Source organism: Phacochoerus africanus, chromosome X (assembly GCF_016906955.1).
Source record: "Phacochoerus africanus isolate WHEZ1 chromosome X, ROS_Pafr_v1, whole genome shotgun sequence".
NCBI lineage: Eukaryota > Metazoa > Chordata > Mammalia > Artiodactyla > Suidae > Phacochoerus > Phacochoerus africanus.
Genome location: NC_062560.1, coordinates 4,906,179 through 4,920,510, shown reverse-complemented (window position 1 = coordinate 4,920,510; position 14,332 = coordinate 4,906,179). Strand labels below are relative to the sequence as shown.

Below are 14,332 nucleotides of genomic sequence, written 5' to 3'. Positions count from 1 at the left end.
GGCAGTGCATTGCTCTTCACTTCACTTACAGAGCATGTCTTTCATGAGGCTTTCCTGTCACCTGCAAAACCCCCTCCTACCTTACAAAAGTGTGGTCTTTAGGTCTTTGTGGCCAATCCTGCCTTGTCATGGCGTATAGGAAAAAAAAGGAAGACCCTTCCAGATGCTGGCTCTTTGTGGACTTTTTTCTTAGATAGGCTTCCCAAATGTACACGTCTTTTTGTGAGTCATGAAAGTTGTGCTGATTCCGATGTTCTGGGCAGGGGGGAGCAATGAGAGAGTAGGTCAGCCGTGCCCATTTCTTCAAATGCAGAAGTGGAGCTTTTTTTGTAGGTACCAGTTGTTCAAGGGGCATGCATATGTTGGAAGGACCCTCAGAGAAAATGTTTGATGTCATCTTTGGCAGGCACCATGCTCATTGGTGTTCACGTGGAGGGTAGAATGTATGTTACCATTTACACATGAAGTGCGTTGACTGAGAAAACAAGAAGCACAACCTGGAAGGTGAGAGTTATTTTTAATTTGGTGGACTTGCTAAGGACATAAGCCCTGAAGACAGCCTCTCAGGTAGGTCTAGGGGCATCTCCAAGAGGTGAGAAAGAGCCAGGATATATAGGAGTTTTTGCGCCAAAAATCAGGCAGGCAGAACATCAAAGGATTACAGGAGACACTGGCCCATTATAAATCAACTATACCTTCATTTTAAAAAAAATGTTTTAAAAAATTAAAAAAAATATTTGCCCCCGCCCAAAAGATTACTGTTAATTAAAGAAAAACCAGAGACCTCAAGTTAGTGAATTTAGGACTTTTACTTTTCTATTTTTCTTTCTTTCTTTTTTTTAAAATTTATTGGCTATACATGTGGCATATAGACGTTCTTGGGCCAGAGGTTGAATCTGAGCTGTAGCTGGGATCCACCCCCGACCCTGTGGCAACACTGGATCCTTTAATCCACTGCACCTGGCTGGGGATTGAACTCATGCCTCTGCAGTACCCCGAGGCACCGCAGTCAGGTACTTAACCTATTGCTCTATGACATTCCAGGGCTTTTTCTATGTATATGAAGATACAAGAGTCTGGGCTCATTGAAATCATCACTTTGACATGCACCTTAACTATCCAGGACCAGCATCCTGTTTTCTCCATCCTTTATCCCCGCAGGGTGCACCTTTGTGGGCGGCTGCCATGGCAGCTGGCTTGCTGGCTGCAGCATCCTGCTTGCTGAGAATGGCGGCCACAGGGCATTTTTCATGCACAAGTGTTTATCCCTGGTACAGTCAGTGGTCAAGGTGCAGGGGTGACAGAAGAGGTATCTCCCTTGAGTTCCATTTCTGCTCCCCTCCCCGGGTCGTCTCCCTTGTCCCTGGTCCAACTCAGAGCAGCCCGCCTCCTTTGCTAATAGGAGTATGCTCTCACGGATGCATACTTCAGCTACCCATCACCTCCCCTGCAAGCAAGCATCTTCATGTCCTCGCCAACTCCCAACCGGGAGAGGACTGTCAATTGATGCAGGCATCTGGATGATCCTCTCTGACTCTGTCTCTGGAAGGAGGGACCTCCTTCAGGATGGGTGTCTCAGCAGCAGCATCTCCTGACCTAGCCAGGGCCATCGTATTGGAAACCTCAGGGCATATTTAGAGAAGGAACAGGCGGACCAGTGAGTAACCAAGGGAGGCATCCACAGTTGGAAGTGAGGCAGGTCCCATTCAGCGCCTGGCTGGACTGAGCCCAAAGCATCGTCCGTGCTCCCTGGTCTCCCCCCAGTATTGATTAGATTAAACAAATATTCCTCGGGGACCTAGAAACTAGCTCATCAATTGCATATCTATCTGTGCTGGCCAAGGAAGCATTTATTTCCCTCATAACTCATTACACAACTTCCTTTTAGTGAAAAATAATGCACAGACACGCTCTGTTTTTTATTAGCGTGTAGTTGACTTACAGTGTTGTGTCAGTGTCTGCCATACAGCAGTGTGACCCAGTCATACAAATGTACTCATTCCCTTTCTCATATTCTCTTCCATCCTGGTCTGTCCCAGGAGACTGGATAGAGTTCCCTGTGCTGGACAGCAGGACCTCATGGCTGATCCATTCTCAGTGTCATAGTTTGCATCTACCAACCCCAAACTCCCCATCCATCCCCCTCTGTCCCCCTCCCCTTTGGCAACCACAAGTCTGTTCTCCATGTCTGTGAGTCTGTTTCTGTTCTGTAGATAGGTTCATTTGTGCCCTGTTTTAGATTCCATACACAAGTGATATTCATAGGGTATTTGTCTCTCTCGGATTTACTTCATGTAGTATAAGAATCTCCAGTTGCATCCATTAGACACACTCTTTTTATTATAATTATTATTTACTTATTTGGCCATACCTGCAGTAGTCAGAAGTTCCCCAGGCCAGAGGTTGGACCCTCACCACAGTCGTGACTTGAGCCACAGCAGTGGCCATGCAGGGTCCTTAACCCACTGAGCCACCAGGGGACTCCTTAATATGTTGACCAAAGATAACAAAATTAAGTAGGACTTGGAATTTGCCCTCCAAATCGACAAAACACCAACATTAATAGGAACTGATAAATACATTTTTAATATGACTTCTTGCATTAAGAGCAATAATTTGAAAGGTCTCCTGGATTCTGTTATATCCTTATTTCTCGCAGAGATAATGTGATCCGATAACACCATTGATTGATACCATTTGCATATGTTTGTGGCGACATACGTAAGTGCATTTTAAAAAGAATCGTTATAAAATTACTTGACCGGAGTTCCCCGTTGGTGCAGGTGGTTAAGGATCCACGTCACTGCTGTGTCTCAGGTTGCTGCTCTGGCATGAGTTCGATCCCTGGCCCCTGATCTTCCACATGACATTAGTGTGGCCAAAAAAAAAAAAAAAACCCTCAAAATATGAAATTACTTTCCTTGGAGTTCCCATCATGGCTCAGCAGGAATGAACCCAACTATATCCGTGAGGACCATATTTCAGTCCCTGGCTGTGCTGAGTGGGTTAAGGATCCGGCATTGCCTTGAGCTGTGGTGTAGGCTGCAGTCGAGGCTCGGATCTGGCCTTGCTGTGGCTGTGGTGTAGGCCAGCCGCTGTAGCTCTGTTGCAACCCCTAAACTGAGAACTCCAATATGCTGTGGCTATGGCCCCCAAAAGACAAAAAAATTAAATAAAATGACTTGCCTGCCTTAAAATGTTAATTGCAACATCTAGAGATTTTTCCCATAGACTTTTATTTCTCCTTTGATGTGGTTGGCCTACCCTTTCTTCTGAATTCTATACAAAAGGATCCTCTTAGGTTTATGATATGAGGTGCTATTCTAAATAGGTTGACTCTTGAAAATGTCGGTAGGGCAAAAAAGGGAACATCCCAAGAAGAGGTATAAAAAGAGATGGGTGTTCTTCAGGTCCAGGGACTAGGGACGTCAAGATATTTTATTAATGACACCATTTTAAATTTTAATAATGGAAGAGCGATACATTTGTTTGAAGTTTTTTAAATATTCCCTTTAATATTTAGAGCTTTTTCCCTGCTGGGGTTTGCTGGAGATGCTAATTATTCAATGTAAAGGAATATCATTTTGGCTTTGGGGGCATCAGGAGAAAACTCATGGCCTCTCTGGCCCTGGAGATGCCTTTCTGGCAGGTGTGAGATAGATTTTCTGTGGCATAAATTCCAGCAGAATCTTTTTCTCTGTGTCCTGTAATACCTGTATTTACACAGTTCATGATTGTAACTAAATTACATCCTCACGAGAACTTGGTTGGTTTTTAGACCATCTAATTTGTTATATTTGAGAGAACAAATATTGCAGCAGCTTATTGAAAAAGAACAAAGGGGTGGGGAATTAAATATACATAGAACATGAAAGGCGATATCTAATTATGTTTCTGGGTCAGATTCTGCTGTGTAAAATTAATGTAAAATTGTAGTCTGGCCAATAATTTCCATCAAAATCTCAGCGGGTGTTTTTAGTGTCTTGATTTCAGTTGACACGCATGTTGGAAGGTTTGCCTGGAAAGTCAGAGGACCTAGTATAAGTAGACTATCTTGAAGAACACAGAAGAAAGTTAGAGGACTTATTTGTCCCTCTTGCAACATGGACTATAAAGCTTGGACGGTAGGGTACTAACGTGGATAGAAATATAGGAAGAGATGTAGTTACAGAATCCAGAAAATAAACCCTCACATTTATAGGCCATTGACTTGCAGTAATAGTGTCACCACACTTCATCAAGGAAGGGATTGTGTTGTCAGTAAGTGGTGCTGAGACAGTGCGTTATGCAAAAAGATGCATTTCAGCCCTCACCTCGTATGCACCAGCCTTAACTCAAAATAAATGAAAAACCTAAGAAGTAAAACTCTCAAACATCTGCGACAGAAACACAGAAAGAAAATCTTCGGGGCCTTGGGTAAGCAAGAATGTCTTAGATGTGATATCAAAAGCATGAACTTTAAACAAAATCCACAAGTTGGACTTCATCAGAAATTCAAAACTCCAACTTCAAAAGACATCATTAAGGAAATCAAAAGAGAAGCCACAGACTGGGAGAAAAGATTTCCAGATCTTCTTTCTGGTAAAAGCCCTGTCTCTAAACAATATAAAGATCTCCTATGACTCAAGCATAAGGAAGAAAGAACTCAAGTTTTAATTTTTAAATTTTTTTTGTCTTTTTGCCATTTCTTGGGCTGCTTCCATGGCATATGGAGGTTCCCAGGCTAGGGGTCGAATCAGAGCTGTAGCCACCAGCCTACGCCAGAGCCACAGCAATATGGGATCTGAGCCATGTCTGCAACCTACACCACAGCTCACGGCAACACTGGATCCTTAACCTACTGAGCAAGGCCAGGAATTGAACCCACAACCTCATGGTTCTTCGTCGGATTTGTTAACCGCTGAGCCACGACTCCCAGAACTCCCAGAACTCAAGTTTTTAAATGGGCAAATTTTTTGAAGAGACATCCCACCGAAGAAGCTAGTACAGGAATAGGCGCTTGAAGTGATTAAGTCATTGGGTAAATGCAGATTAAAACCACGCAGAGGCACCAGCTCACACCCATTAGGAGGCTGATAATCAGAAAGGTAGTAACAGGTCTTAGGGAGGAGATGGGGAAATTGGAATCCAGGTACACTGCTAATGGGAACCTATAGTGATGAACCTGTCTTGAGAAACAGTCTGGCAGTTTTTTCAAGTACTGAACATACATGTGCCATGTAACATCGCAAAGCTGCAGTTTTTTCAAGTACTGAACATACATGTGCCATGTAACATTGCAAAGCTGCTCCTTGGTATCCACGCAAGACACAAGAAAAGATACATCCATAAAAAATAGGGCTCGTCAGTGTTCATAGCAGCATCATACTAGCCACCAAGGGGCAACAGTGCCCATGGCAGTCAACAGACGAGCAGATAAACAAAATCTGGTATATCCGTACAGTGAGCTGTTATTTGTCCATATGAATAAGACAAATGATTTTTTTTAATCTTTTTAGGGCCACATATGCAGCATATGGAAGTTCCCAGGATAGGGGTCCAATCAGAGCTGTAGCTGCCAGCCTACATCACAGCCACAGCCACATCAGATCCGAGCTGCATCTGCAACCTACACCACAGCTCAAGGCAACACCGGATCCTTAACCCACTGAGCGAGGCCAGGGATCAAACCTGCACCTTCATGGATGCTAGTCAGGTTTGTTTCCCCCAAGCCATGATGGGAGCTCCAGAGGAATAAAATATTGATGAGTGCTTCAACATGGATGGACTTTGAAAACACACACAGTGAAGAAGCAGGATATGAAAGACGATTATATGAATTCATGTGCTGGAAATTAATAGAAATGGCACATCTAGAAAGCTGACTAGGTGACACCAAGGGAGGAAACATTGAGTGCATACACCTGGACACAAGCCATCTTTCTGGAGTGATAAAAATGTTCTCAAGTTAGATGATGCTGATGGTTGCACAACTCCTTACATTGTCTTAAAAAAAACAGAAATCTATGATTTTTCCTCTTGGTAAGGAGTCCAAGAGATTTCCTCCTTGCCGTTATCACAGATGTAACTAGGTCATGCAAATTTTCCAAGCATTGCTAATCTGTAGAACATTTTTCTCTATCTTTGGGGGGAAATTCCCCTAAATACTGCCTCTCCTCTTGGCCCTGGAAGAATTTCAGATGACTCACATTTCAGGCTTGGACCGAGAACCTTCAGACATTGAGAAAGAGGTCTTGGTAAAGCGAGCTGACATTGAACTCACCCCAGACCTTGCAGAGTGGCCTTTGTCTGGGCTTGAGACAGCCCGATGGGGCTGCTGGTGAGATGCCAGCTATAGCGAGGAAAGCAAAAGGATTTTTTAAGGGGAACATTCAGAAGGCAGGGATATAAAGACAGCCTCATGGGAAAGGTGCTGTCCAAGGATGGGTTCCTCATGCACCTGCTTTCTCAGAGCCAACTGCATGTTTTGGGGAAATGCTGGGATGAGGAAAAGTAGCCAGACTTTGAAGGCACACATTTTCTAGGAGGGCCTCAGCTTAATCAGAGAACACTTCTTCCCTCTTATCCATTCCATGCCTTTTGACGACACCTTAATTTTTCTAGTAGCTTTTCTTTTCTTCTCCTTTTCTTTCTTTCTTTTTTTTTCAGGATTTCTATGATCTATGATCCATTATTCTTTTTTTTTATCTGCAACTGCAGGTCTTAGATTTATCGTTCCTTTCAAAGTAAGCTAAGAAAACCACCTACCAAAACCTTCTAGGCAATAGCATAGAAATTCTGTTGGTTCTTTCTCTTTCTCTCTCTCTCTCTCTCTTTCTTTCTTTCTTTCTTTCTTTCTTTCTTTCTTTCTTTTCTTTGCTTCTTTCTTTCTTCTTTCTTTCTTTCTTTCTTTCTTTCTTCCTTCCTTCCTTCCTTCCTTCCTTCCTTCCTCCTTCCTTCCTTCCTTCCATCCTTCCTTCCATCCTTCCTTCCTTTCTCTCTCTCTCTTTCTCTCTTTCGTTCTTTCTCTCTCTCTCTTCTTCTTCCTTCCTTTCGTTTGCTTTCTTTCTTTCTTTTTCTTTTTCTCCTTTTAGGGCCATACTTGCAGCATATGGAGGTTCCCAGGCTAGGGGTCGAATTGGAGCTGCAGCTGCCGGCCTACACCACAGCCACAGCAGCACCAGATCTGAGCCACGTCTTTGACCTACACCACAGCTCATGGCAACAGCAGATCCTTAACTCACTGACTGAGGCCAGGGATGGAATCCTGGATCCTCATGGATATTAGTCAGGTTTGTAACCTGCTGAGCCACAACAGGAACTCCTTTTTCCTTTTTCTTTTCCCTTCTTCCTTCCTTCCTTCCTTCCTTCCTTCCTTCCTTCCTTCCTTCTTCTTTCTTTCTTTCTTTTTTCTTTCTTTCTTTTTTTTTCTTCTTTCTTCTTTCTTTCTTTCTTTCTTTCCTTCCTTCTTTCTTTCTTTCTTTCTTTCTTTCTTTCTTTCTTTCTTTCTTTCTTTCTTTCTTTCTTTCTTTCTTTCTTTCTTTCTTTCTTAAGAGGTGACCTGTTTCAATAGAAACTTAGAAAATCTTCCAAAAAGTTGAAATTGTCTTCAGAAAAGCGGAGAACTCGTTTTTCACAGCAGCACTTCCACTCTGTCATCTGTTCAGCCTGGTTCTCTAAGAAAGGCATTTCTTATAGGCTTCTTAACACAATTTAACCTTACATTCAGTCCACCAGCTAGCTATAAAAGTGCTCTTTCATATTGATACACCTTGACCATAACAAACCCCAAAGACACGGCAGCTAATGTGACAGGGTTGAATTTTTTTTTTCCCTAAGTTTATTTTAGATCTTGGAGGGCCGTGGCATTCTCAGCCAGAAATCAATTTCCCCATCAGGTTGATGACCGTAATCGATTGACACATCTGGGTCATGGTACTTTCTAAGAGATGGGGCATGAATGAGTCTTAAGGAGAAGAATTTGTCTCCTAGAAGACTCCGTTCTGGCTTCAGGTAGAGAAGATGAAACTAATCATAGGCTGGAGTGTCAAGGGGTCCTGGGCATTTTTGTTTTTTCCCAAGCTGTCATCGCTGACTTGATGTTGGTGGCTTGAAACTGTCGACAGTGGGAATATTTAAAAGTTCACAAAATCAACCAGTACAGGGAATCCGGTTTCCACCCAGGTTCCCCTATCTGCTTGGTGATCTGTAAGAAACTGACCAATAGTCAACCCTTTCAGACCTACAGAAACAGCACCTTTAAACCTTGGTTTCCAAACCCGTGGAAGCCCCTCTGAATCACGTAGAAGTTTTCCAGATACAAGTGTTGTGATCCTGGAATTCCCATCATGGTTCAGCGGTTAGTGAAGATATCCTTGAGCATGCAGCTTCGATCCCTGGCCTTGCTCAGTGGCTTAAGGATCCGGCATTGCCTGAGCTGTGGTATAGGTTGCAGACATGACTCAGATCCCCCGTGGCTGGGGCTGTGGTGTAGGCTGGCGGCTACAGCTCTGATTGAACCCCTAACCTGGTAACTTCCATATGCCCTGGGTGTGGTCCTAAAAAGACAAAAGGACCAAAAAAAAAAAAATACCCCAAACAGCAAAAAAAAAAAAAAAAAAAAGTGTTGTGACCAGTTTACCTCTTCCTTGTCCCATTTATCCCAGCACCTTAGAGGAAGGCAGAGACCATTTTAACCAACCACCACAATTCAACTTATTCAGAAGGCACAAATGCATACTTGACACCTGTGGGCTGCATCTGTCTTTCAAAAGAAGGCAGGAGTTCCCTTCATGGTTCAGCAGGAACAAACCCAACGAAGCTCCATGAGGTTGCAGGTTTGATCCTGGGCCCCGCTCCGTGGGTGAAGGTTCTGATGTTGCCATGAACTGCAGTAGAGGTTGCAGATGTGGCTTGGATCCTGTGTGGCTGTGACTGTGGTGTAGGCTGGCAGTTGTAGCTCTGATTTGACCCCTAGCCTGGGAACTTCCATATGCCACAGGTGCCGCGCCTCCCCCCCCCCCAAAAAAAAAGCCAGAAAGCAAGCACCTGAGCGAATTAAACAATTCCAGTGATATTAAATGCTTTGGCCTCTTGTATCTGGAAAATAGAAAAACCAAAGTTAGTTCACGGCTTGCCGAGAGCCTAAGAGTTTTTTGGTGTGTGTGTGTGTGTGTGTGTGTGTGTGTGTGGTGTGTGTGTGTTGCTAGGCGCTGGAGACGGGTAATGGTTAAGGCAAAGGTTCATTTTGCCTACAGGGGAAATTTTTTAAACATTTATTTTATTGAAGTCGAGTTGATTTACAGTGTTGCATTAATATGTCTGCTGTAGAGCGAAATAATTTACTTACACACATGGAGACATTCTTTTTCACCTTCTTTTCTGTCATGATGTGTCACAAGATACTGAGTAGAGGTCCCTGTGCTCTGCAGGAGGACCTGTTGTTTATCCATCCTTTGTGGATTGGTTTGCATTTGCTAATCCCAGACTCCCACTCCATCTCCCCGCCCCCCCTCCCGCCCAAACCCCGTTCAAGGACATTTCAAGGTGGTTTATGTTTCAGGTCATCCAGGTAGGTGCCTTGATTTATTTGAACAAAGAGCCATAACATTCCAGTGAATCTTAGTGTTTCCAGCAAAGAAAACCTTGATTTAGAATGTTTTATCTTGACTTAAGAAATACGTATAGAAAGTGGTAGTGTCTTTACTGACAATAAGAACAAAGGCGCCTTAGTTTGCTCTTGAGCAGCAGGAAATGGTGAACCTTCCTGATTGAAATTCGCGGGATTTAAATGAGCAACAGGAGCACACCATGTTTATTGGCAATGGTGTGCCTCAAAGCTCTCATGCATGCAACTGATGTGGTTTATGATATGCGGATGAAAGTTCTTTCCTGTTTCTTGCTTAAATGTGTTTCTTCTTACATTATGGAATTTCCTAGCAGCGTATATCAGTGACATTTCAAAAATGTGTCTCAATGATGCCATGTGAAAAATTAGAGGGCCATTTGAAGGCTTCATATACATTTCTTTTTAAACTGAGAGAAACCCTTTTTTAATAATTTAAATTTCTTTTTTTTTTTTAACTCACATTCGCCCTTTTTTTTTTTTTTTTTTTTTTGCAGTAGTATCATGGTAACCCCCCCAACTGCATTTTCACAGGCTATCTAATATTTTTGGAAAGTTAACATTTTGAATTTGTTCTTCTTGACATCTTTATGTTAACATGAGTTTTGCATCTCCTTGTTTCATGTTTTGGAGATTCAAAGGTAACAGCATTCAACTTTTTGTATGACTTTTTCTTTTTTTTTCCTTTTACTGGGTAGTATCTCTCTTTCTTCTGATTTTTTTTGCAAACCTGTGGTTTTTGAATTTTCTCTTTTTTTCCCCCCTTTTATTTTCCTTCTCAATATGACCTCAGGAGCCAACACAAAGAAAAATGCTGATGATATAAGCAGTAACGACCGTGGTGAAGATGAAGGTATTTTTTGTTTTTTGTTTTTTAGCTCGACTTTGATGCATGATTTTATATCTCTCTCTCTCTCTCTTTTTTTTTTTTTTCATTTCAACCTGTTTTTCTTCCCCCTATCTGAAGTGAGTACACCTCTGTGTGCTTCTTTATTTTCTTCTTGGTGGGCAACCACTGTCATTTTTAATCCCAGGAACCATGTAGAGTTTTGCAAATTGCCTGGGAGACAATGTGTAAAAGCTTCTTAATAGGATGTGAGTATCAAAATGCCATTTACAAGGAAACTCACCATTTTCTTTTTCTTTTTCCTTTTTTCCCCCTTTTTTTGGCTTGGTCACAAGAAGAGAAAATGAAAATTTAAAATGTGCATGTATGCTTTCTTTTCTTCCTTCCCAAGGTTATTCTGTAATTTAATACTGTATCTCGGAGCTCTGGTCTTCTTAATTTCTCCTGTGAAAGGTGGAAACACTGTTTTTCTTTAAAACCTTTTTCTTTTTTTCCCACACATACTGATTCCAAAATAAGGTTTTCAAAGAACTGTCTCTGGCTCACAGCGAAATGCAGGAAAAAAGTGTCTTAATTAGATTTTGTTGTCTGTTTCAGAACTGCCTCTTAGCAGCATTTACAGAAAAAAAAAGGCAATAGCAAAGATTTCAAAAAGATCAAAAAGTTAGATTTATGCATCTTTGTTTTCACACCACGGCTGCTTTAAGAAAGTTTTCCCCCTCAAATGTTTAGGTGCTATGGAGGGATTTTTCTTGAATGGTCTCAAATTGTTTGACAGGGAGTCCCCCTTGTGGTGCAGTGGAAATGAATCCATGAGGTTGCAGGTTCCATCCCTGGCCTCACTCAGTGGGTTGGGTATCCCAGTTTGCCATGAGCTGTGGTGTAGGTTGCAGACGTGGCTCAGATCCTGCGTTGCTGTGGCTGTGGTGTAGACAGGCAGCTACAGCTCTGATGTAACCCCTCGCCTGGGAGCTTCCATGTGCTGCAGGTGCAGCCCTTAAAAAAGAAAAAAAAAAAGGAAATGAAAGAAAGAAAATGAAATTGTTTGACAGATTGTCCCCTGGAAGTAAAGAATGTGGCACCACACCCATTCCCAGTGCTTTGTATCCTCTTCCTTCCCTAGAACACAAGGGTTGGAAACCAAGAAAGAAGTCTGGAGTCAGCCTCTGCTGGCTTTGAAGGCTCTGTAACTGATCACAAGCTGTCCCCACCTGAGGTTTAAAATGCATGGATCTCCCTTTATTTACCTTTGAAGCAGGAAGGCACCTGCTGGTTTGCAATTTAATTTGAAGCCAAGGGAGTGGTGAGCTCCCTTTGCTGCACAGTGGAACTTCCCTGAAAGTGCCTATTATCACCCTGCTTGCTTTTTGCTGCCCTCTTGAATTTCTTTCACGAAAAACAGTGCTCTAGGAAAAGACGTTTTTGGAGTTCCTGTTCTGGTTCAGCAGACATAATATCCACGAAGATGTGGGTTTGGTCCCTGACCTTGCTCAGTGGGTTAAGGATCCAGCATTGCTGTGGCTGCTGTGTAGGTCACAGATGCAGCTCAGATCCCATGCTGCTGTGGCTGTGGCATAGTAGGCTGGCAGCTGCAGCTCCGATTCAGTCTCTAGTCTGGGAACTTCCATATGCTGTAGGTGCAGCCCTAAAAAGAAGAGAAAAAGAAAAAGACATTTTGACAGTATATCTTTCACCCCTTCTGTTCTCTTAACATTGCTGTTAGTTAATTAATTTATTTTTTACTTGCATTCTTAGGGTTCTCCCTCTGATAACCCCAAAACCTCTAAGCAAGTTCTTCCCATGGCCTGAGGGTATTACATCTGCCTTAGTCCTCACCTGACCTCTCTTTTGTGAGGATCCCAGCACTCCTGCAGTTTAGCTGCATTCCTCCATAACCACGTGTGGGTATCATTTGCCTCTTGCTCTGCTCTGTCTTCTCTTTGTGTGCCCCCCCCCTTTTTAAGGCAGCACCTGTGTCATATACAAGTTCCCAGGCTAGGGGTCGAATCAGAGCTGCAACTGCCAGCCTACACCACAGCCACAGCAATCCTGCCACCTACACCACAGTTCATGGCAGCACTGGATCCTTAACACACTGAGCGAGGCCAGGGATCGAACCTGCAGCCTCATACTCGTCGGGTTCATTACCACGGAGCCACGGCGGGAACTCCCGTATGTCCCCTTCTAATATTAGGATCTGTTTTCACAGTGCTGGCCATGCACCTGTATCATGGTTCATGTGCCCTCTCATTTTCCTCTAATACTGAGAACCTGGGATTATTTTTCTAACTTTGAAAGAATAGGGCATCTGGCTATTTCCTCCACAAGTTTCTGAGACTCTTGTTCTGTCAGTCTCAGAATGGCTGTTCACCTGACACCTTCTCTGAGGGCATCCCCTTCCAGCCGCCCCCCTTCCCCATTAACTCACCTTTTTCCTTTCCCACAGTGGAGTAGCCAGCAGTCAAGAAGGGGAACAGACATAAGGGCTAAAACAGGAAATTGTGATGCAAAAAGAGGGGTACATGATGCCAAATGCCAGACCCCCAAGTGCACAGTGATTTATTTAAAATACCCATGTGCCATGTGATGAATGAAAGGTTAATAATAATAATAAAAAAGGGGCTTCTGCTTTCTATTTAAAAAAATTTTTTAAGGCTGCACCTGCAGCATATGGAAGTTCTCAGGCTAGGGGTCGAATCAGAGCTGTAGCTGCCGGCCTCCACCTCAGCCACAGCAGCCAGAGATCTGAGCCACATCTGTGACCTATGCCACTGCACTGCACAGAGCAACATCGGATCCTTACCCCCCTGAGCAAGGCCAGGGATGGAACCTCCATCCTTACAGATACTAGGCAGGTTCTTAACCCCCAGAGCCACAACAGGCACTCTTCTATTTAAATTTTACTTGAGGAGTTCCCGTCGTGGTGCAGTGGTTAACGAATCCGACTAGGAACCATGAGGTTGCGGGTTCGGTCCCTGCCCTTGCTCAGTGGGTTAACGATCCGGCGTTGCCGTGAGCTGTGGTGTAGGTTGCAGACGCGGCTCGGATCTGAGTTGCTGTGGCTCTGGCGTAGGTCGGCGGCTACAGCTCCGATTCGACCCCTAGCCTGGGAACCTCCATATGCCGTGGGAGCAGCCCGAAGAAATAGCAAAAAGACAAAAAAAAAATAAAATAAATTTTACTTGATAAAATTGTTGGTTTTCTTCTGCTATGGATTAAATACATGCAGACAGGAGGGCAGCTTGACACTTTTTTCTGTACTTGACTGTGACCCCTTGGGTTTCTCGTGCCTTCGGGAAGCTGTACCCTGGTACCCAGGAGCACGTTCTCAGATTGTGATCCTAATTCATTTTATTAGCAGCCTTGGTGGGACATAAGGGTGGTTTATTTCTTGAAAATTCCATTCTGATAGGCCACAAATGTCTCCCTGCACTAGGGGGGAAAAAGTATTTATATATGAAAAACATGAAAATCCATGTACCTGGATTCATTTGATTTTCTTTGGATAGCGTACCGATATTTAAATGAAACACACACACGTGTAGGTATAGGCATCCCTAAATACTCAGAAATCCTTATAATGGAAGTCACAACATCTTAAACAATTAAATGTAAGGCTGGGGGATGATCAACACCAAATGATGGAATCACAGCTTTTCAGAAAGCAGCCCCTACAAAATAGACCTGTAGTCTCCAAATTTGTGTCATTGTAGACCATTGCAAAACAGCGTTTTTACATCATTGTCAGATAAAACAATAATGACCAAGTCTGTCGCCCTCATTTGTTGCAAACTGCAGTGGGAGTTCATATTCCCTGTAAAAATATCTAGCATCTCAACAATTTCATCTTGAGGTTAGACTCTTGTGCCATTTTTATTATA

General features: G+C 43.2%; 1 protein-coding gene across 2 annotated transcripts in view; it reads left to right on the top strand.

Annotated features, from left to right (window-relative positions):
* NLGN4X (neuroligin 4 X-linked) overlaps positions 1–14,332 on the top strand; it is a 309,371-nt gene that overhangs the window by 146,316 nt on the left and 148,723 nt on the right. Inside the window, exon 2 of one of the 2 annotated variants that reach the window (XM_047765437.1) lies at positions 10,398–10,457. The exons of the other annotated variant lie outside the window; for it this stretch is intronic. Coding sequence (XP_047621393.1) covers positions 10,398–10,457 — 60 coding nt within the window. The remainder of the gene's footprint in view (positions 1–10,397; positions 10,458–14,332) is intronic. 2 annotated transcript variants of the gene reach the window in all.